Source organism: Eutrema salsugineum, unplaced genomic scaffold, assembly GCF_000478725.1.
Source record: "Eutrema salsugineum unplaced genomic scaffold, Eutsalg1_0 scaffold_1, whole genome shotgun sequence".
Taxonomy (NCBI): domain Eukaryota; kingdom Viridiplantae; phylum Streptophyta; class Magnoliopsida; order Brassicales; family Brassicaceae; genus Eutrema; species Eutrema salsugineum.
In genome coordinates, this window is record NW_006256909.1 from 13,719,629 (window position 1) to 13,740,991 (window position 21,363).

The window sequence follows — 21,363 nt, forward strand, 5'->3', positions numbered from 1 at the left end:
GATAGGGAAGAGAAAAAATTGGATGAAAACCTTAAAAGATGAAGAATTGGAGATAGTAGAAGAATATGAAGATGATGTAAAAGCCGAAAAACACCAGAAGAATAGGAAGTCGGTGATAACAAAGAAGACGATGGCAATGAAAAGGAAAAGAAAAAAAAGAAGAAGAAAGAGAATAATATATTCTATTAAAACAGAAGCACATTTAGTGCTTGCATCCAAACACTCTCAAAATTTTTTTTTATAATATTTTATTTTATTTTTATATTTAATTTCCGAAAATTAGTTATTAATTTAGATATTTTTTAGATTTCCTAAAATCTAGATCATCTGTTGACAAAAAAAAAATCTAGATCATCTTTAATTTAAATTTCAAATAAATTTAGTTACAAAAATTTGCATTCAATTTAATTTAAATTCAAAAAATTCAAAAAAAAATTATAATTAAATTTTATTACGAAAATTTAGATAATAATTTTAATACTTTAGAATTTCTTAAATACAAGAATGATTTAATTTAAAATTTTAAATTTAAATAATATTTTTATAAAAATGCATAGTAAATAAATATTTTATCATATTTTATCATAAACAATCAGTCTAAAATATCAAATAGATTGTTTATGTGTAAATCAAAATTCACATAATAACAAAGTTTATAATTAACATTAGATCAATGTATACTTAATTAACGTATACTCTTATTCTACTAATAGACAAATTTTACTGTTTAAAATTAAAATATGATAACAATTTTTTTATTTAAAAAAAATAAATAACAAAAATAAATTATATCTAAACAAAAAAAAAAAAATGCAACTTATATTAGAAATAAAAAATAAAACATTCTCGTGCAGACGCACGGGGTTAAAACCTGGAAGAGAAGAAAATCAAAAGATGTATGAGAGGAAAAAGGAAAAGATGTGGAGAAGAAGAAGAAGACGTGAAAAAGAAAAACCAGTAGAATAAAAATTAAAAAAAGACATAGAAAATAAAGAAGAAAAAAAACAAAAAACTAAAAAAAAAGAAAGAAAGAAGAAAATGATAGAGAAAAAAAATTAAAAAATAAAAAAAGAAAAAGATGAATAATTCATATTAATTTTATTTTAGTTTGTGTTTATTGATTTCATACACTTATTAGTATTGATTTTAAAGTTTTTAATATTAGACAATAATTACTTTCATAGATTAGCTTTATTCTAATTTTGTATGTATCAAATTCTTGATCTAATTATTTTTTGATTTATAACATAAAATTTTATTTTAGGTTTCAATGAAACTTTTTGATCCGTACAAGTCGCGGACTAAATACCTAGTCACCTAGTATAATACAATTTCCGAAATATTTTTTAGTACATAAAAAGATTCCAAATATCCATGAGAAGCTTTTCTCATGTTAAAAACCGTTCTTCAAATATGGACTTATATGCCTTTAGGACCTTTCTCATGTTATAGTGCGGTTTAGTTAAGACGAATATGCCAAAGTTGAGTGGGGAAAATTTAAAACGTCATTTGCATGCCTTTTTTTATTTCCGTTACTTTGATTCTTGAATCAAGTGGGGCCCAAGACATTCGATGACGTGACTTAATGAGAGCCGTTGGCTTTTCTCTCGACAATCACCAAACAATCTTGACGGTTGCTAAAGGCGGCTCACGAGGAAAGAGCAAGGGAATATTCAAATGACGTAAATATCCTTTGTATTTCTTAATTAATTAATTATATATGTACGTGAAGACAAACTAATGAAGAGTTTTTTTAGTTTAACGTCAGGTGGAATATCTTGACTGCGAACAACAAGATTACAAAAGAATCATTAAAAAGATGGGTCCCACTGATATGGACCGTTTTTTTAAAAGAAAAAAAATACTCACTCCATATGACCAATAGAAACAGTGATTAGAGATTTCTTTCTATAAAACATGACAGGTGAAAGTAATAAACAATAAAACAACGACAACAAGATATTTTTATGAACTTTGAATTACTAAGGAGTAATAGTTATTTTACAATTTTCATTATTATTTAGAAAATAAATTTAAAAAAAAAATTTTATGTTATGTGTTATTAGCAACTTAACCATGAGATATCAATTTCAAAGAGCTTCTTAAAAATAGATTAATTATATCACATGTCATTAACATTAATTTGGTTTGAAATTAATTTATATCAATTATATATTTAATATTTAAATATTTAATTTATAAAATATGTTTTTTCTTTCTCTTTCTTATCAACAATTTATAATAATTTAATATATAATATTATTTATGTTACTAAATATTATATTTTTTATTTCATTTTTTTTACTTTTAATTTTGTTTAAAAAATAATTATAGTATCTATTTAATAATAAAAAAAATATTTTTCATATATATTATAATTTAAATATTTTATATCAAAACAAAGTATGTTACACCGGTTAGATAAAACGTAATAATATATTTAATGTGGAATTTTATTTAAATAAAATTACTATTAAAATTAATTATAAAATAAATATATTTATTTAGCATTTATAAAATTATATTATAAAATAAATATATTTTTAATTATTCATTATAATTGCATAATTAATATATATATTTGTAATTATAAATATCAGCTCATATTTTTGTAATTATATTTATATATTCAAATAAAAAAATTATGGTTAATATTTACTCCGTACATGGTACGGATAATCACCTATTTTTTTAAAAAGATACATTTTGATTTATTATTTTTTTGTTGGAATTTATATTGTTAAAGTATTTGATGAAACCCCAAATCACCTTTTTTAAAAAAAAATGTACGACTTAAAAGAAAAGATATAATAATTTATGATTTCTTTATATATAAGCCAAATGAAGCTGTTGTTGCATACATGTCTTCTCTGAGTATTTGCTCCTAAGGTTTTACAGAAGATATTCACGTATACAACAGTATACACAATTTTTAAAGCAATTCGTTTTTCCGATGACTACCATGTTTTTAAATAAACTGTTGGAATTTATGGAACGAGTAAAACCTTTTTAAAAAAACATTAAGACGTGTAAAAGTTGACCTCGATAATAATTGTGTCATGAAAGGATTAAAAACCTTTATATGTTAATTATCAAACTATACTGTTTTACGAAAATTTATTCACGTGTGGATTAGCGGAAAAAGTAGTACTAAAGAACTACTCCTCTTATGGTACTATTTATTTCACGGTCGTCATAATATAAAATATATATGAAATAATAATGTACAGCAAGGAAAACCTTTAACAAAAAAAAGGAAAAAGCTTTAACAAAATAATAATAATAATAATAAATGTAAGCAAACAAATGCTCCATTTCATCCTTGATGATTCCAATTTTAAATGAAATATGTATCCAAAATTTTGGATATTATGTTCATGGCGGAAAAAATAGATGGAGAAGTTTGTTTTTATTTTTATATTCCAGATGCAACCATGTAAGAGATTGGAAAAATGATAACATTTAATTAATTTATTGGTAAATTTTGATGATATATATATTCCAAAAAAGCTTTTGATTATCATATTTTGTTTTCAAAAAATTTCAATGAAATATTGACGTATAATTTTTCTTTAGAATGTAGGAATTTTCAGACGAACAAAGTCGTCAAAAACTACCATCAAAAACACATCAGTGTTTTTTGTAGTATATATTCTATTAATTAGTGTTGGATTAGTATAGCTGTATAGGATATTGCATACAAAATTTATTTACAAAAGCCTAATAAAAAATTAGGTTATGTTTTTCAACATGTTTAAATGTTAGCAAGTCATTTGAACCGAATTATCGGCCAAGACACTTTGAACGATCAAGCCATAACTTACACATTTCAATATAGGCCCGCTTATTATTCCGGAAATCCATGAAATATGATCAACTCATACTAAAACGGATAGATTCAAGGTATTAATATGAATTCAATGACTTTAATGGAAATAATATGAGGAGGCAAATGGAGTGGACGAGCAAAAAATGATTCACTTGAACACATATTGTACCTTGATAAAATCATCAATTAAAAACATAATTACACTTCTTTCAATTCTTACCAATTTAATTTGGTGTTATTAACAAATGCTTAGTCTCAAAATTCAATTTCAATGTTTTTTTGAAGCCTTTGTGTGAAAAAGAAAAATTTAGGCCCTTAAGAAAATTAAAACTCTATCTTTTAAAAACATAATATTTTTTTTAAAATAAACTATTTTTATAGAAACTTGGTGATGAAAATAAAGAAATGTTATGAAGTTTTATTTGTTTATATATTGATATTTTATTATATATATTATGTAAAAAAAACTAAAAAAAAACTTAATAAAATTCATAGACCCTGGAACAGATCCTGCTCTACGCTAATGCGTATATTCTATCTACATCGTTGAATGATTGAATTTGTTCTTGTAGATAGGTGAATTAGTTAGACTCTATTTTATAATTTTAATATATTTTAGTGAAATACATTGGCAAAATTATTTTTTGACACCATCAAATTATAGTGTGAATCTTTAAATGCCCCTAAAATGTTACAGATTTCTTTTACCATATATTATAAATTATATATATATATTTATAATTTGCTTATTAATATTTTCTGTTTTTGAATCAAGTACTCATATTTAGGTCCACTAATAATTATGCCACCTTGCTTGAATTAATTATACAACTTGTTTATATATTTTCTTGAAGTATTATTTATAGAAATTTATCATAATTAATGCAATAAATGTTAAATTAACACCATTCACCTTTACATCTATATACATCTGTCAAAACTTACAAAATCTATGTCATAAAAGCTATTTTCTCCACTTACAAAAACAAAATATTACCATTTTCTAAACATAAAAGAAAAAATGTAAATTGATATGAAAATTTTTATTATTATATTTAATAAATAGAAATGTTCAATTAATAAGGTAAAATAAAAGAGATACAATTTTAATTTTAATTTGAAAATCTGTATATAAAAATATACAATGAAACTCTTTACAGAGAAATTAAAACTAATGTTTCAAAACGTCAAATTTATTTTGAGATGGAAGAACTATTACTAAAAAAACATTTCACATCAAAAATCAATTTCAAAGCAAATCAAAATATACAATTGTAATTGTTTTTCTTAGTGCGTTAAGCGTACTCAATGTTTTTTCTACGAAAATATATAAGCTTATTTTCAGAGATATTAGGTAAGCAATATAATATTTTTTAAAAAAATAATGGTTTAAACTAACACAGTACCTATTAAGCCTTTCGCGCCAAATTTTTTTTTTTATAAACTTTTAAATATACTTTTGCAATTTACCGTTATTTTCTTTTATCTTAAGTACCGACATTTTTGTACCGCTGCCACTATAATTTTTTAAAAATCAAATGACTTCATTCATTTCAAATCGAAATTATAGTCTTATCCAACTTTTAGAAAACAAATTATTATATAAACAGATATATGTGCCATATATTGAACAAAGTTTAAGTAAACAAAGCTTAATATAACTGATAAATTCCACAGTAGATAAGTATACTTTTTACCACCATCACACATTTCTTACCACTATCACAATATACAACCACTAAAATCTATTTTACTTCCCCTATAAAAACAGAGAAAACAGTCACCATAATCCAACGTCCCCAAAACCTCTTTAAAATAAAATAAAAAACAATAAAAAAAAACTTCATGCTCCCTCCGGCACCATTTCCTCAGTCCCCACCATCCACCATGGGCTCTAAAACTCCACGATCGTCGGAGAATCTCACAGGGACCACTCTCCTCGGTAAATACGAACTCGGTCGCCGGCTCGGCAGCGGTAGCTTCGCCAAAGTCCATGTGGCTCGTTCCATCGAAACAGGCGAGCTCGTGGCCGTCAAAATCATAGACAAGAAGAAAACCGAAGAAGCCGGTATGGGACCGAGAATAATCCGAGAAATCGAAGCGATGCGCCGTCTCCACCACCACCCAAACGTCCTCAAAATCCACGAAGTCATGGCCACCAAAACAAAGATCTACCTCGTCGTCGAGCTCGCCACAGGTGGAGAGCTTTTCGAGAAAATCCTCCGGTTCGGCCGGCTCAATGAACCGGCGGCGCGTCGTTACTTCCAGCAACTCGCCTCCGCGCTCACTTTCTGCCACCGTGACGGAATCGCTCACCGCGACGTGAAGCCGCAGAATCTCCTTCTCGACAAGCAAGGAAACCTCAAGGTCTCCGACTTCGGCTTATCGGCTTTGCCGGAGCACCGTAGCAGCACCGGGATGCTCCACACGGCTTGCGGCACGCCGGCTTACACAGCGCCGGAGGTAATCGCTCAGAGAGGATACGACGGCGCGAAGGCGGATTCGTGGTCGTGCGGCGTCTTCCTCTTCGTTCTCCTCGCAGGTTACGTTCCTTTCGACGATTCCAACGTTGTAATGATGTACAGGAAGATCCAGAGAAGAGATTACAAATTCCCTCACTGGATCTCGAAACCGGCTCGATCGATTATCTACAAGCTTCTCGATCCGAATCCGGAGACGAGGATGAGTATCGAAGCTGTGACGAAAACCAATTGGTTTAAAAAATCGCTCAAAATCTCTGAATTTCAATCTAGTGTTTTCGAAATTGACGATCGATTGGGGAAATTGAGCAGTGAGTCGATGACGGCGTTTGATTTGATTGCGTTGTCGTCGGGATTGGATTTATCGGGGCTGTTTCAGAGGAGGAGGAGGAAGGAGAGGAGGTTTACGGCGAAGGTTTCGGCGGAGGATGTGGTGGAGAAGGCGAAGAAGATTGGGGAGAATTTAGGGTTTAGAGTGGAGGAGAAGAGAGAGGCGAGAGCTGTGGGATTGGAGAAAGGGAGAACGACGATGGTGGTTGAAGCGGTGGAGGTTGTTGAAGGGTTGGTTGTTGGGGAGGTGAAGGTGGCGGAAGCGGCGGAGGAGGAGAAGGAGGAGGAGGAGTCTCACTGGTCGGAGCTAATTGTAGAGCTTGAGGAGATTGTGCTCACATGGCACTATGACGATGAAGTAGCTGATGAGAGTGTTGAAAATGAGTTAGCTTAACTTTCAAGGTTCATTTTTTTTTTTGTAAATTAGGGCAGTCAATTCGGAGTTGGGAAGGACAAAAAGAAGAAGATGAAGATCAGTGAAATCTCTGTTTAAAGGCATCTTTCTTCTTTTTTTATCGTAAGCTGAAAATAACCAAAAAAAAAGTTATGTGCTGAATTTTCAAGATATTATCAATGTTCAAAGTTTTGATAAATGTTAATCGGACTATTTAATCCAATTTAATCCTAAACTTAAAATGTAAACGAACTTTCACGCGTTCATAGATTTTACTCAACGTTAAAGTTGTATTTGATCTGAAATCTAAAAAAATAACTAACAAATTTTCCCGCGTAAAATCGTTAGGATATTACTAATGTTCAAAATTTGATAAGTGTTAATCGTATATTTGAAAAGTGTATTTGATCCTTAAACTAAAAATGGTAACAAATTTTTCTGCGAAAAATTATGAAAGTATTATTAATTTCAAATGATAAACAAATTTTCCCGCGTAAATGTTAAGATATTATTAATGTTCAAAATTTGATAGGTGTAAATCGCACGTTTGAGAGATGTATATAGTTTTAAAACTTAAACTAGATTCTAACCCCGTGCATTTGCACATGAATATTTTTTATTGTTTAACGAATTTCGTAATATAATTTGTGTTTTTAAGTTTAGATATAATTATTTTTATAAATATATTTTTTAATAAGTGAAAATATTGACTTTTGTATTTAGATATAATTTTATAGTATTAAAATTAATTATGATTATAAAAATATAATTTTAACCCGTCCGCTAATATTAATTCAAAATGAACTATTATAAAAACATAATTCTAACTTTTCCGTTCATATTACCGTATAATATAAATATTTGTTAAAAGTTTGAGATGTATTAACAGTATTATTTAGCATTATAGTTTTCTAAAATTTAATCAACGAAGGGAGTGTACAACTGGTTTTTCAAACAACATTTTAGTGTATGGCAATAATTTTTAATTTTTTTCTGTTTTTATTTAGTATGAAAAATATATTTTCGACATACATGTATAATTCAAAATTAGTGATTTTAGTTACCAAAATATTTTTAACCCGGTTTTATATATATTTTTAGTTCTATAAATTAAAAAAAAAATATTTTTAATATTTAAATTATATATTTGAATTTTACTTATTATTTTATTATTAATTTGTAAATAAATCATAATCGTAAATATATTATATAAGCAACATAAATATCATATCATTTACATCATTATAAATATTTTATATTTCAAATATGACCACTATTTTTCATATGTGAATTATTTTTTTTTCAAAAATTCTACATATTTTTGATAAAAATGTTTAATAGTATAGAAATTATTTAAATTAGAATCTTTAAATCAAATCTAAATTAATATCTGATTTATTATTTTTAATCAAATCAAATCAAATCTAAATTACCTATATTTAAGGAATTCTAAAAATATTTAAATTAACTAATTTTCGAAATTAAATATAAATAATTATTAAAATTATTTTTAAACACTTAAAAAAAATTAGGAGTGTTTGGAAGCAAGTACTAAATGTGATTCTGTTTTAATATAATAGATGATATATAATTGTTTTTCGTGTAAAACTTATCAAAATATTTTTAATGTTCGAAATTTGATAGATTTCACTCAACTATTGAAATATGTTTTAAAATCTCAAAGTGACAAACAAATTTTATCATGTAAAATTATCAAAATATTATTAATATTCAGATTTTGATAGGTGTTAATTAGGCGTTTACAAAAATATATTTGATACTAAAATTCAAAGTGACAAACAAATTTTTTCGCACAAAATTGTCAACCAATTATTATTGTTCAAAATTTTGGTAGATGCTAATCAAACATTCGAAAATGCTTAGTAAATTATTACAATGTTCCAGAAGGGTTCATCTATTAAAAAAAAAAGTGTTAGTGGCTAACTTAAAATTGCAAATACTTCATACTGAATTAACTTAAATATCTTTTGGCATGACACATAAATCGCATTGTCTCAATGATCAATCAAAGATTAAATATAAATAATTATTAAAATTATTTTTAAACACTTAAAAAAATTAGGAGTGTTTGGAAGCAAGTACTAAATGTGATTCTGTTTTAATATAATAGATGATATATAATTGTTTTTCGTGTAAAACTTATCAAAATATTTTTAATGTTCGAAATTTGATAGATTTCACTCAACTATTGAAATATGTTTTAAAATCTCAAAGTGACAAACAAATTTTATCATGTAAAATTATCAAAATATTATTAATATTCAGATTTTGATAGGTGTTAATTAGGCGTTTACAAAAATATATTTGATACTAAAATTCAAAGTGACAAACAAATTTTTTCGCACAAAATTGTCAACCAATTATTATTGTTCAAAATTTTGGTAGATGCTAATCAAACATTCGAAAATGCTTAGTAAATTATTACAATGTTCCAGAAGGGTTCATCTATTAAAAAAAAAAAGTGTTAGTGGCTAACTTAAAATTGCAAATACTTCATACTGAATTAACTTAAATATCTTTTGGCATGACACATAAATCGCATTGTCTCAATGATCAATGAAAGATTTATATGCAAAAATGAACAGGAACTTTTTTGTTGGTGTTCCTGTTCCTTCAATCCCTCTTTAGAATATTTAATTATGGTTTTACACAATATAATAAAAAGCTTTGTCATACACTTTCTTAAAATTAATGTTTACTGAATCCTATAGAACTAATGCAATAATTGTTAAATTAACACTGTTCACACATTAGACATATACACTTGTCAAAAGGAGTATTAACACTGTAAAGTAACGTATTACCGAAAAATAATTATTCAATTATGTTCTTTACCAACAACATTAAAATACTTTTTATGGTTTAGATATTTAAACTACAGATACAAAATATACATATATAAAGGTTTCAAATGGTTAGAGACATCATTATTTGCTAACTTGTTCTTCTTTCTTCTAATGGTTACGGGTGAGATAAATGAAATAGAAAAAAAGAAACATTTTTTATATTTCACAAATTCTTCCAAATGTACTAAAAAATGCAAGACATTATTTTCACTAAAATAGAATAATCTATTGCAAAAGGTATCGTCGTTTCTATTGTAAAATCATACAGTGCATAATCCAAAGAAAGATTCTAATCCAGAGTGTAAAAAAAAAAAAATTTTGCGTCAACTGATACTTCTCTTCAGTGATCCTTCTATACCATCTTGAAAACAATACAAACCTAAATCTAAAAAGTATCAGTCTTCTTCCAGAAACATCTATATAATACCGATAACTTGAATGATCTAATATCACCGAAGAGAGATCAAAATGTTGTGCTTATATGTTGTAATAATCTAATTACGGCTGTTAACTCTTATAAGTTCTTAAGATCTTAAGTGTCTTACTGTTTGACAATGAAGTAATGAACATTTCATATCAAAATCTATTTTCAGATACATATGAAAATATCTAAATTGTAGTAATTTTTGTTGGCATCAGTCGTGATGTTTTATTAGAATTTTTGCGATTTTTTTCTTCAAAATTTAAGTGACGAAAATATGTGTTTATTTTATTCTCCATAAATTTCAGATGAAAATGACATCATACAAATCACACCACATTTTTATATGCTTTTAAATACTACGCTTGTACTATATGTATCACCTTTTTTATCTTATTTATCGACACTTTTGTATCGCCATATTTGTACCACGGTCGCCTTCATCTAACTGATAAATTTGACAATAGATAGTACACTTTATACCATCATCACATATTACTTACCATGAATGAGAATACTCCTTTCTTTTCACATTTACCATAATCTAATGTCCTTAAAACCTCTTAATTTTAATACATAAATGAAAATATACCATTGTAGTTATTTTTTTATTTGGCATCAAGCGTGATGTTTAATGTTTTTTCCACCAAATTCTAGACGCCCTAAAACTGTTTTTATTATATTCTCCACCATACCAGACAAAAAGAGTTTTTTAATAGAGCATTGCACGAATCCCCTCTTTCAGAATAGAATAGAGCGGGTATAAAGTAAACAATATAAACTAAAATAATACAAATAAAGACAATCGCCATTCGCGCTATATTTTATTTCTTGATTTTCAACTACATTATTGATTTTATTTTGTATTGTAATTTTTATCTTATGTACAAGCATTTTTGTATGGTTATATTTATATAAAAACCACTTTAATATAACTGATAAATTAGATTTTACTCCATATGTCCGCATGGGAAATTAATTTTTTTAATCTAATTTTAAAGATATTATGTATTTTTATAAATATAATATTTTTTCTAATAAATGACATAGATTTATTTTTTGTGCATAGATAAAATTTATTTTTTTGCGTTTAAGTAAAATTTTTTTTTTTAAAAAATAAAAATATAATTTTAACACGTCCATTCGATTAAACCGAAAATGATCATGAATATAAAACATAATTCTATCCCATCCATTCATATTACAATATAACATAAAAAATTCAATTTTAAATATTTCTATTTGTCGACAAAATAAAAATAAAAATTTTGAAAATTGATTAATTATAAAAAGTATATAATACTATATCATTTATCATTTTTATCATTATAAAAATATTATTTAAATTTAAATATTCAAATATAACATAAATTAATATCCTATTACTATTTTTATAAAAATAATAAGAACTGATTTTTGTAATTTTGATAATTAATCTAACCTATATCAAAGAAAATCTAAACTAATTGAATTAAAATTAAAATTTTATCGAAATTGTTTTTAAAAATAAAATTCAAATATATTATTTTTAAAATTTTCGAAAATAAATAAACAAATTATTCAAATTAAAAATATGTTTAGCAACAGAAATAATAGATATCCAAAAACAGAATAGTAGAAAACTAAGTAAATTCTGTTTAGACACAAAATATACTTCTTTTTTAATAGTATAGATAATACATTTTTACCACCATCACAATATGCTACCAATTAAACTCCCTATAGAAGCAGAAAACAGTCACCAAAAGATTAACGTTCAAGGTTCGAATTTGTAAAATAGACCAGTCGATTTATACTTCATCAAAAGAAAGAAAATGAAGATCAAGAAAATCTCTTTTGAAACCATCTCTCGTTTTATTAATTTTCTCCCAAATATAAAGTAACAAGTGTTTTTTCCTATAATTTTCAAAATATTATGAATGTTCAAAATTCAGTAGGTGTTAACCAACATTTAGAAGCTCACAGCATATAACCCCAAAATTCAAAGCGGCAAAAAAAATTTTATGCTTAAATTTTTAAATGATGTAACAAAAGAAAAAGTTTTATTGATGTTATCAGTCTTCAATTTTTTTTGATAAGTGTTAATTAGACATACATATGTGATCCCAAAACTTAAAGTTGCAAAAGAGTTTTACGCGTAAAATGTCAAGAAATTATAAAAATGCATTAGATGCTAATCAGACGTAAAACAAAAGCTTAGTATATTGTTTTAATAATCGCACACACTACAATAGTATCCTTGCTAGTTCGATATTTAAATTAAATACATTTCTAACAGTTTCTGTATTCTTTTGCTCCTGACAATTACAAAAACAAATTGTGGAGTGTGTTTTCAGAAGTGTACATGTAAAAGAAAGTTAAGTGGCTACCTTTAATTTTCATATAATTCAGTAACAGTGAATTAACTTTTTTTTTTTAGAAATACGTATAAAATTTCGATAATGTATTTGCATAAATGATTAATTTGAAATTTTTCATTGCTTTTTTTTAATTTCTCTGAAGTTAATAAAAAAAAATGTACAAAACATTACAGTTGTGCTTTTTTTTCCTAATATAGAATATTTGATTAAGCGGATATTATTACTAACTAGGTGAATATTTACATGTATGTGCGAATTTTTTTTTCAACTATTTCAAATTTATATTTTTGTAAAAGTAAATATAATAATCATCTGTTATTATGTTATTATAAAAATCAATTAAAAATACATATTAAATATTATTAAGTAATCTAGAGTTACATAAAATAAAATTAATTTTCATCAATATTTTTAGTTAATTATAACATAAACTCTTATTTAACATTTAGATATATTTTATAAGTCAATTAATAAAAACATTTTTTCATTTTTTGAATTGTTTAAAATTTAATATTAAAATTTATGAATGGTTCAACTATTTCAAAGTTTTTATTTTTATTTTTATTTTTTTTTAAAGTTAAGATAATTATTATTTATCATTTGTTAGTATGTTATTATAAAAAATATTTAAATCAATTTAAATACATATTAAATACTATTAAATAATTTAGAATTATATAAAAATAAAATAAATCTCTAATAATATTTTTAATGAATTACAACATAATTCCTGTTTAACATTTACACAAATTATATTAAAAGTCAATTAATATATTTTTATTTTATTTTTTTGAGTGACTTAAAATTTAATATTAAATTTTATTAGTTTAAATGTCATCCCTTATTGATCGAAACTGATGATATGACAATTATATGGACAGAATTGGATAAAAGTTTTTATATATAAGATGAGTCTTTAATAGTTCAATTTTGCCCTTTACGTTTTCAATTTGCAGTCAGTACCTCCAAAACTACTTTATCTTCAAAATGTTTATGATATGAAAACTCAGTAAACCAAATGATTAATCCTTTAAAAGTTCTTTTATTTTCACTTCACTTAACAAGAAAAAAAACTTAGTTTTTCGAAGGAAAAAACCAGGTCTTCACAGCTTGCAGTATTTGTTGAACCAGACAGCAATGTTGAGAAAGCTTTCATAATCCGTCTGTGGTCTGCATAAACAATCACAATAACGCAAAACATGTTTTTTAAAAATCAAAACTTTCTCAAAGAGATTGCTTTAGCTATGGACAACGTAAAAATGGCAGCTTTTGTTTTTCTCTTTACCTGTCTAAAGGATGATTGTCATTGGGAAAGACAAAAACTTTAACCTCAACTCCTTTCGCCTTCAATGCCCTCACGTACTATACAAAACAAGTATACAAACAATACCAATGAGTTTTAAGTCTGCAAACTTGAACAAAGTTGCAGATTCTTTCAAGTGAATTGCGAAAAAAGGATCTTACTTGAAATCCGTTTGAAATGGGAACACGAAGATCCTGAGTTCCCAAAAGAAACAGAGTGGGTGTTTTCACCTGCAGAATTAAAATAAAAAAGGAAAGTGATTAAATAAAGTCTTTAAATGTGTTGAAGAACAGGAGTTGTGGTTTGACCTTGGAGATGTGTGCTATAGGAGACATTTGATGAAACCGAGACATATCTTCAGGTGAAGGAGCTTCTGTGTAGTGAGTCTGGTCCCCATAAGCTTCAAAGAAACACCAATCAGGTATATCTGTAATCCCAACCATTGATGCTATGTTGCATACAGGATTCCTTGCAGCTGCTGCCACAAATTTATCCGGCGCCTATAGGAAAACTCCGGTGTCAGAATGGTGATTTCTGATCTGGTGCCAACAGTTCAAAGGTAAGTAACTACAGTACCTGGCCAATCAAGTGAGTGGTCAGAAACCCACCATGAGAACCACCTAGCACGGTTATTCTAGACGGGTCTGCGAGTCCCATTGCAATGGCATGATCTACAGCCGAGAGCACATCTTTCACGTCCTGTATCAGAGAAGCTAATAATTTTAGCAGATCACGGGTCACAAGGAAGAAAAAATGACATTAGAGACGCATATATATACTACCTGCGATCCAACTTTTCCAGGTAGAGACTGCAAAGCATCTTCCCCAAATCCCAACGAACCTCTTCGATTCAAATGAATCAGCAAAAACCAAGTTTTAGGATCTCCAGAAGGTTGATGAATTAGTGGAACTTAGAGCTGTATACTACCTGTAATTTACAATCAGTAGACTGTTCCCAATCGAGGAGAGATAGGCCAATTCCTTGGAGAAGCTGCATGGTGCAACCGAGTGAGGGCCTCCATGGATAACAACAACCAAAGGATCACATTTCCCACTCTCCTTAGCCTTTGAAGACGATACATATATAGCTTCAATAGGTTTTTTGGCCCCTGCCATGTGTTTGATCATACGGAAAACAAGTCAGAAACTTTATCAACCAAAAACGCAAACAACGAACAACTGAAAGTTTTGTTTTGTTAGAACAAGACAAGTGTTAAAGTACCTTCGGTAAGACATTCAGAAACATTACTGATTGGAACTTTTAGAATTTTGAACTGAAGAGGTAAAAGCCCTGACGTGACCTGCCGCAATACAAACAAAAAGGTAGATAAGTAAGAAGCTTAACATCCTTAGAATCAATAGGATTTGGCAATATGATTTACCTTATCAGAGCATTTAAATATTGGTTTTTGGAGATTTGACCACTGCCATGAAGGCTTCCCAGCTGGATCAAGAACTTTCTTTCCAAACTTGATTTCAGGAACACTCACTGGACTGCTAGACACTACACAGTAAGAGAAAATATAATGTTTTTTCAAGCCTGGTGTGTATTTAAGTTTAAGGTGACATTAATTAAGAACTTGATCAAAGATGTTACCGGCAACAATGTCATCACCATCTAGTGCAAGAACGCTCCATGAATAATCTGAATCACTAGGGCTGACACGTGACACTTCACCACTGTAATTCCCTCAAGATATATTCATCAGTTAGCGCAGCAGCAGAAGAAAATTCTGAAACTTTTTCATATTCATTCATCAGTCACCTTAGCAAATTTACGCTGAGTATTGCTCGGCAACTGCGCCAGTAAGAAGACAACATAAGAGTCTGTCCATCTGAAAGCCACGGATCACTCAGAAGGCCGGTAACATAGAGCCCAGGGAAACAACCATCTTCAGGACAATTCACAACTTGAGTCTGTATTGTAAGATGTATTTGAATATATCAAATAACAGTTAAGATATTTTTGTTTGATTACCATATCTATCACTGAAGAAATATACTCTTGTGTAGAAAGATTTATAATTTGTTAAGAAACAAAAAAGTGGTCAGCTCAAAGAAAGTTTGAAGCCTGCACAGGCAGAAAAGGTTTGTAAAGTCTCACCACATTAACGATATTTACTGATTCAGTAAATTTCCCATCACTTGGCCAGTCAATCTTGTGAAGTGACTCGGTTGCCCAATGCGCCCCGGAATCAACAGCAGTCTTTGCAGATAAAAACAGAAGAAACTTGCCATCTTTGCTGGGAGAGAAGGAAAAAATGTATGGTGAAGAGAGTAAGTTTTCAACAGGTCATAACTAAAACCAACATTGCCAATCAAACAAAATATGTTTAACATATGCTGTGTATGAAGGCTCAACTACAAACAGAGTAACAATGACAAGAAATAATTTAGTAAATACATAATTTCAAAAGACAAAGAAACATTTTTAATAAGATGTAAACCTGAAACGAGGGGAAAAGCCGCTGCTTATGCTCTTAGTCAAATTATGAATAGGGAATGCTTGGTTTGCATCATCTCTGAAACAAAAGTAAACACAAACTCTATATAATATATTCAAGAAATTATGAATGATCAAGTTGTCCTCTACTGAGTTATAGAAGACACAAACTCACTTTGGTTCATCCGATCCCGATGAAACGCCTGTGAACTTGATTGCGTATAGGGAACATGGTCTGTTGTAGCAGTACTTAATACCAAACTTTCTTTTATCTCCTAACCATGCAGCAAAAACCAAATACTGAGCTGAGCCATTAATTTTTGGACTCCAAACAACCTGTCCAACGCTTATAGATCTTGGAACTCCTTTGATTTGCTCAACCTCTCCACTGTCAACAAAAAGAGAAACAATCATCATAAAAATGAAGAGCAATCTATCTTCTATAGTGAAGACAGGAGAGACTGATGAAACCTCTCAACATCGATAACAAAAAGCGCAGGTTGCCTTTTTCCCGCATATGCTTCTCCCCATTCCTCTTCCCAATCTCCTTGACCTTTCCAGCTTCCAATATCCTTGTCCAACGAATTCTCTTTCTTGTAATAACCTAGGTGGTCAAATGTAGGCTTGGGACGAGATGGTTCCTCGGCTACATAAGCAACACAAGTCTCGTCTGAATTCCAAGAGATCCCTTCAAACCTGCATCATAAACAAGCCTTACTCATTTTTCCTACTTCTCCAAGAAACTTGTCTTTAAAACCAGCCAAGAAAGTGCAGTACCATCCATCAACATAAACAGAGCCATGAACTTTCTGTGGAATATGGAACTCCTTCTCTAGCTGAGACGAACTCCATATCTCAAACTTTGTAGGAGAATCATTCTCAGGATTACGTATCACAAGGAGCTTCAGACCCGATGGTGATGGAACAAAAGCCGATGCACCAGTCATCTCGATGGGAAATGGCGCCCAGTGAAAGTTCACAGATTGGTTACTTTCTTTCGAGATATGACCCGATAACATAAACTTCCTCCTTTTATTAGCCAAAAGGTTTGCTTGACTCATTGCAAACATTGCCTGAGGACCTGCAGTATGGAAAAAATTAAGACTTGGGAATACTTTGATTCCAAAATTCATAACTTGGGATAAGCAAAACTCATTACCAGAATCAGAGTTGAAAATCCAAGCTTTGTCAATGCTGGGAATATTTACGAACTCTTTAAGTAGCTTTGACTGTGTGGCGTACTCTTCCTCAGTACTTAAGTCAAAGCCAACATGCAATTCCTTTGCCGAGTCAGTTCCAGAAGAATCCATTGCTACGAATCTTCGAATCCAATTCTTGCAACTGAAAAGTTGGATAAACATAAACAAAGTAGCTAAAGATTACACAAAACGATTCCAGTAATCAGATTTGTCATCCGTATGTTTTAAAACCAACCAATTCAATCCAAAATTCGATTGAACAGAACATACGGAAACCGATCAAAGGATGAAACTTTCGGATTGAAAACAATACCCATCAAAGCAACAACATCAATTATTCTCAATTCGTGCTCACACAAACACAAAAGACAGAGATCATAAATAGATAAGAAGAAGATGAAGAGCTTACGAAGAATGAGTGTGTGAAAGAGTGAAACTTCGACGGAAAAGAATGCGACGAAGATGAAGATGGGAGGAGCGCAAGTTAAATCCCAAATTGGTGGAGCAAGTGATTGGGTAAGTAAAGATTTTGGCCATCTAATTAAAAAAAAGTTCCAAACTTTCGATGTCACATCCATTATATTGCTCAGTCGATGAATTCTTAATCGAAAAATATCATGTTTTTTTTCTTAATTATTTCTCATACGATTTGTGTAAAAGGTGTAAAAAAAGCATAAACTATATGTAAATGTTCTTCTCCAAAATTGATCTTACAAAATTAACCAGCTACTTTTACATCTATAAAGTATGTGTATCCCTATTTTACATTTTCTCTTTCTTTTTCTTGTTGTTTCTTTTTACACCAAACTTTTTTTAGATCTAAAAGATTTCTAAATAAAGTAGGAAACTTTGAGAGGCATTTTTGCCAAAAACCAAAAGGGTTTTGACAAGGATCATAAGGCAGGAGATTCAGATCTTTTCATGATTCTGAGCTTTTGACAAGACGACGAGAACATGTCCCATGGAACATCACCGACCAACATCCAATCTCCATCTTTATCCTCATAAGTCGGTACAAATCCAGATCCTTTGTATCCTTCTCTCTCAGAGTATTCACCAATTGTGAACTTGAACATGTTCTCGAGTGCCTTGAGAAGCTCAGGATAGTTTTTGTACATCTTGAGATCTATCTTACGCAGATATGGAGCCCCATCCATACTCACTTTCACATAACTCACGCCTTTGTTGTTGTTCTTCCGATTCGATCTCACTGGAGGCCAACCAACGATTTGTGTTCTGAAAGTTTACAAAGAAAGATTCATCATTAGTACACCGATGCGATGGATATAAAAAAGATTAATCTTTGAACTTCAGATCTCAACTTACTTGGAAGGAGGAGAAGATTCTTCTATTAGGTTGTGTTCATCGGTGGTCTGATGAAACTGACGCTTGTTTCTTCTGACGCAAGAAACCTCTAGATCTTGTTCTTTTTCTTCTCCACCGGGCAATCCCAAACGAAGCTCTGTGTCTTTAAGGTTAAGCCCATTTATAACTTCCTCATACGCCATATTCTCTCACTGTACTTCTTGTTTCAAACGAAGAAAACTCTCTTCTTCTTCTTCTATATATCTACTTTCTTCTTCTTGAGTTTTTGATTCGATTCTTGAAATGAGATGGAGTTTGCTTGTGTGTTTGAGAAATAGAGAGGGGGAGAGAGAGGTTTATATAAGTAAACTTGCATTGAAATTAGGGTTAAAGAGAGAGAGATGGAAATTATGACGTTGTCGGGAGCAGGAGGGGGGCAAGTGAAAGGCAAGGGGACAAAGATGGGACATTAAGAATTTTGGACGCGCTTCTTTCTTATTTCAACGGTCCTGATTTGTCTCCGCCAGTTGCGTACGCGAGATCCTAGCCGTTTCTTTCTCTTAAGGTCAAAGGAGTAAAGGCGCCAGCAAAAGAAAAACATGGTAAGATAACTTATCTGCCTCTCGACCACACGATGAGTCGATGACACGAGGTTATGATTGTTATTTTTCTTTCAACTATTTGTTATTCGGCTTGATTGTAAGCAAAATCTTTCACATATGATATGTGTAGGTTGGTTATCCATTTTCTGAATGATATTTTGGATACTTTTGATTGTTTATATTTTTCATTAATCTCCTTTATATAAAAGGGATTTATTTGCTGGCTTCTCAGACTGTCTACATCGACAAAAATAATTTAAAAATAATCGGCCAATAAAAACATTAAAACATGCCACATCACCAAAAAACTCAATTATCATCATCCTTATTGCAACGTAGAAAGTCGAATAGATACAAGCCCATTAAATACAAGCCCAAAAATATTAAGCCATCAGCCCAATAAAGAATCTCCACCCCAATCTTCTCTATCGTTGGCGAGAGCTAAACTTTCCAGAAAATACCAGAAATCTGAATCGATACCTTCATATAATTTCCTTCGCCTGCTATGTCTCCTTCGTCTCCACCTACTAGCTATGAGCCCCTCTAACAATTGCTTTTTTTCTCATCTCAAATACATTGGAAAAACATAAAATTCAATCGACAAAAAAAATTTGACGTTACAAACCAGCCTTAAACTAAAACCAGCCATTAATAAGGATAAACATTAAATAAGAATTTCTGCAAAATAAGGATTTCACAGATGAAGTGTCTGTTAAGCTTATTTTAATTCTCCAAAATCCAAACTGACGCTCTCTCTTCCTACTTTTATTTCTCCATATCTCTCTCCCTGCTTCTTCTTAATCAAATACGCTCTAGCTGTGGACTTTGTGCTGATTTGTTGTTGAAGAATTATTGATTTGGAGTTGGAAGTGTCGGTTCTCATCTCCATTCTTCAATTGCGAAGGGGACAGGTTTGTGATAACATTTTTCTATATTGAAAGTCAAAGCAAGAGAAAATAAGTTTTATGATCGATTGTTTTGACTTACATATTAAGATCAAATGCGCCTATTATCTCTTCAACATCAAACTTTCTTTAATCTGTTCATATCAGTTCTTTTGGTGATTAGATTTGTTTCTGCTTTACTTAATGTTCATAGTTCATAAGCTATCTTAATCTCTACATTAACTTGGCCCATAGTGGAAAGAATAAACACTAAAATCGACGGCGAAACTTATCTTGCAGAACTTCCACGGCCGACACCACATCACCGGAAGCTACAATGGTACGTCCCCCTTTCAATATCTCTCAGTCTCCGTTTCTGATTGTCTCTCCTGTTAAAGTTTTCCCTTTTTTTAGTTTCATTTTAACCTTTCAGTCGTATAGATTCTATCTTTCGAATCACAAATCTATATTTCTAGATCATTGAGTGAATTCTTGGATTTCTGGTTTTGGATTGAGTTATTTTCTTTGTCACAACTGACTCTCCGGTTAACCATCCTTTTTAAGTACTTCGATGTTGAATTTTGCTTCCAGTGTTGATTCTGAGAGTATTGATCTGATTGCTGGAGGTAAAAGCAAGAAGATCAAAAAGACAGCTACAACGTACGATGATGTCTACCTAAAGCTTACTATGAAGACCAAAATTTTAACAACGATATATGGCCTTTACTTTTTGTCCTTCCATCAAAGAGGTTTTTATTAGGGTGAATCACACTGGATGTGAGAATTGAGATTTGAAACATTGTTTAGAAATTTCGCAGTTGTACTGGTTGATGGTAAGGAGAAAACAGAGCAAGTCCAATGCAGTGATATTGAAGAGGCTTTTCATGAGCAAATTCAACAAAGCTTCACCTCTATCTAGGCTCGTGGAATTCATGACGGGCAAGAA

General features: G+C 29.9%; 3 protein-coding genes across 3 annotated transcripts; 1 reads left to right on the plus strand and 2 right to left on the minus strand.

The window, feature by feature from the left end:
- Positions 1-5,663: 5,663 nt before the first annotated feature.
- LOC18029327 (CBL-interacting serine/threonine-protein kinase 4) lies at positions 5,664-7,092 on the plus strand. The gene has a single exon (XM_006414629.2). The coding sequence runs from the start codon at positions 5,675-5,677 to the stop codon at positions 7,031-7,033; it is 1,359 nt and encodes a 452-aa protein (XP_006414692.2). The 5' UTR covers positions 5,664-5,674; the 3' UTR covers positions 7,034-7,092.
- Positions 7,093-13,656: 6,564 nt separating this feature from the next.
- LOC18029328 (acylamino-acid-releasing enzyme) lies at positions 13,657-18,163 on the minus strand. Its single transcript, XM_006414630.2, has 18 exons — positions 18,036-18,163; positions 17,587-17,768; positions 17,205-17,508; positions 16,899-17,123; positions 16,603-16,815; positions 16,432-16,506; positions 16,089-16,227; positions 15,750-15,901; positions 15,582-15,664; positions 15,367-15,488; positions 15,207-15,285; positions 14,913-15,093; positions 14,767-14,827; positions 14,561-14,683; positions 14,293-14,484; positions 14,146-14,214; positions 13,967-14,043; positions 13,657-13,851 (listed from the first exon to the last, which is right to left on the minus strand). Exons 1-18 carry the CDS (start codon positions 18,161-18,163, stop codon positions 13,785-13,787), a joined length of 2,472 nt encoding a protein of 823 aa, XP_006414693.2. The 3' UTR covers positions 13,657-13,784.
- A 142-nt stretch (positions 18,164-18,305) lies between these two features.
- On the minus strand, positions 18,306-19,373 carry LOC18029329 (auxin-responsive protein IAA1). Its single transcript, XM_006414631.2, has 2 exons — positions 18,953-19,373; positions 18,306-18,862 (listed from the first exon to the last, which is right to left on the minus strand). The coding sequence occupies exons 1-2, from the start codon at positions 19,132-19,134 to the stop codon at positions 18,520-18,522; spliced, it is 525 nt and encodes a 174-aa protein (XP_006414694.1). The 5' UTR covers positions 19,135-19,373; the 3' UTR covers positions 18,306-18,519.
- Positions 19,374-21,363: the final 1,990 nt, after the last annotated feature.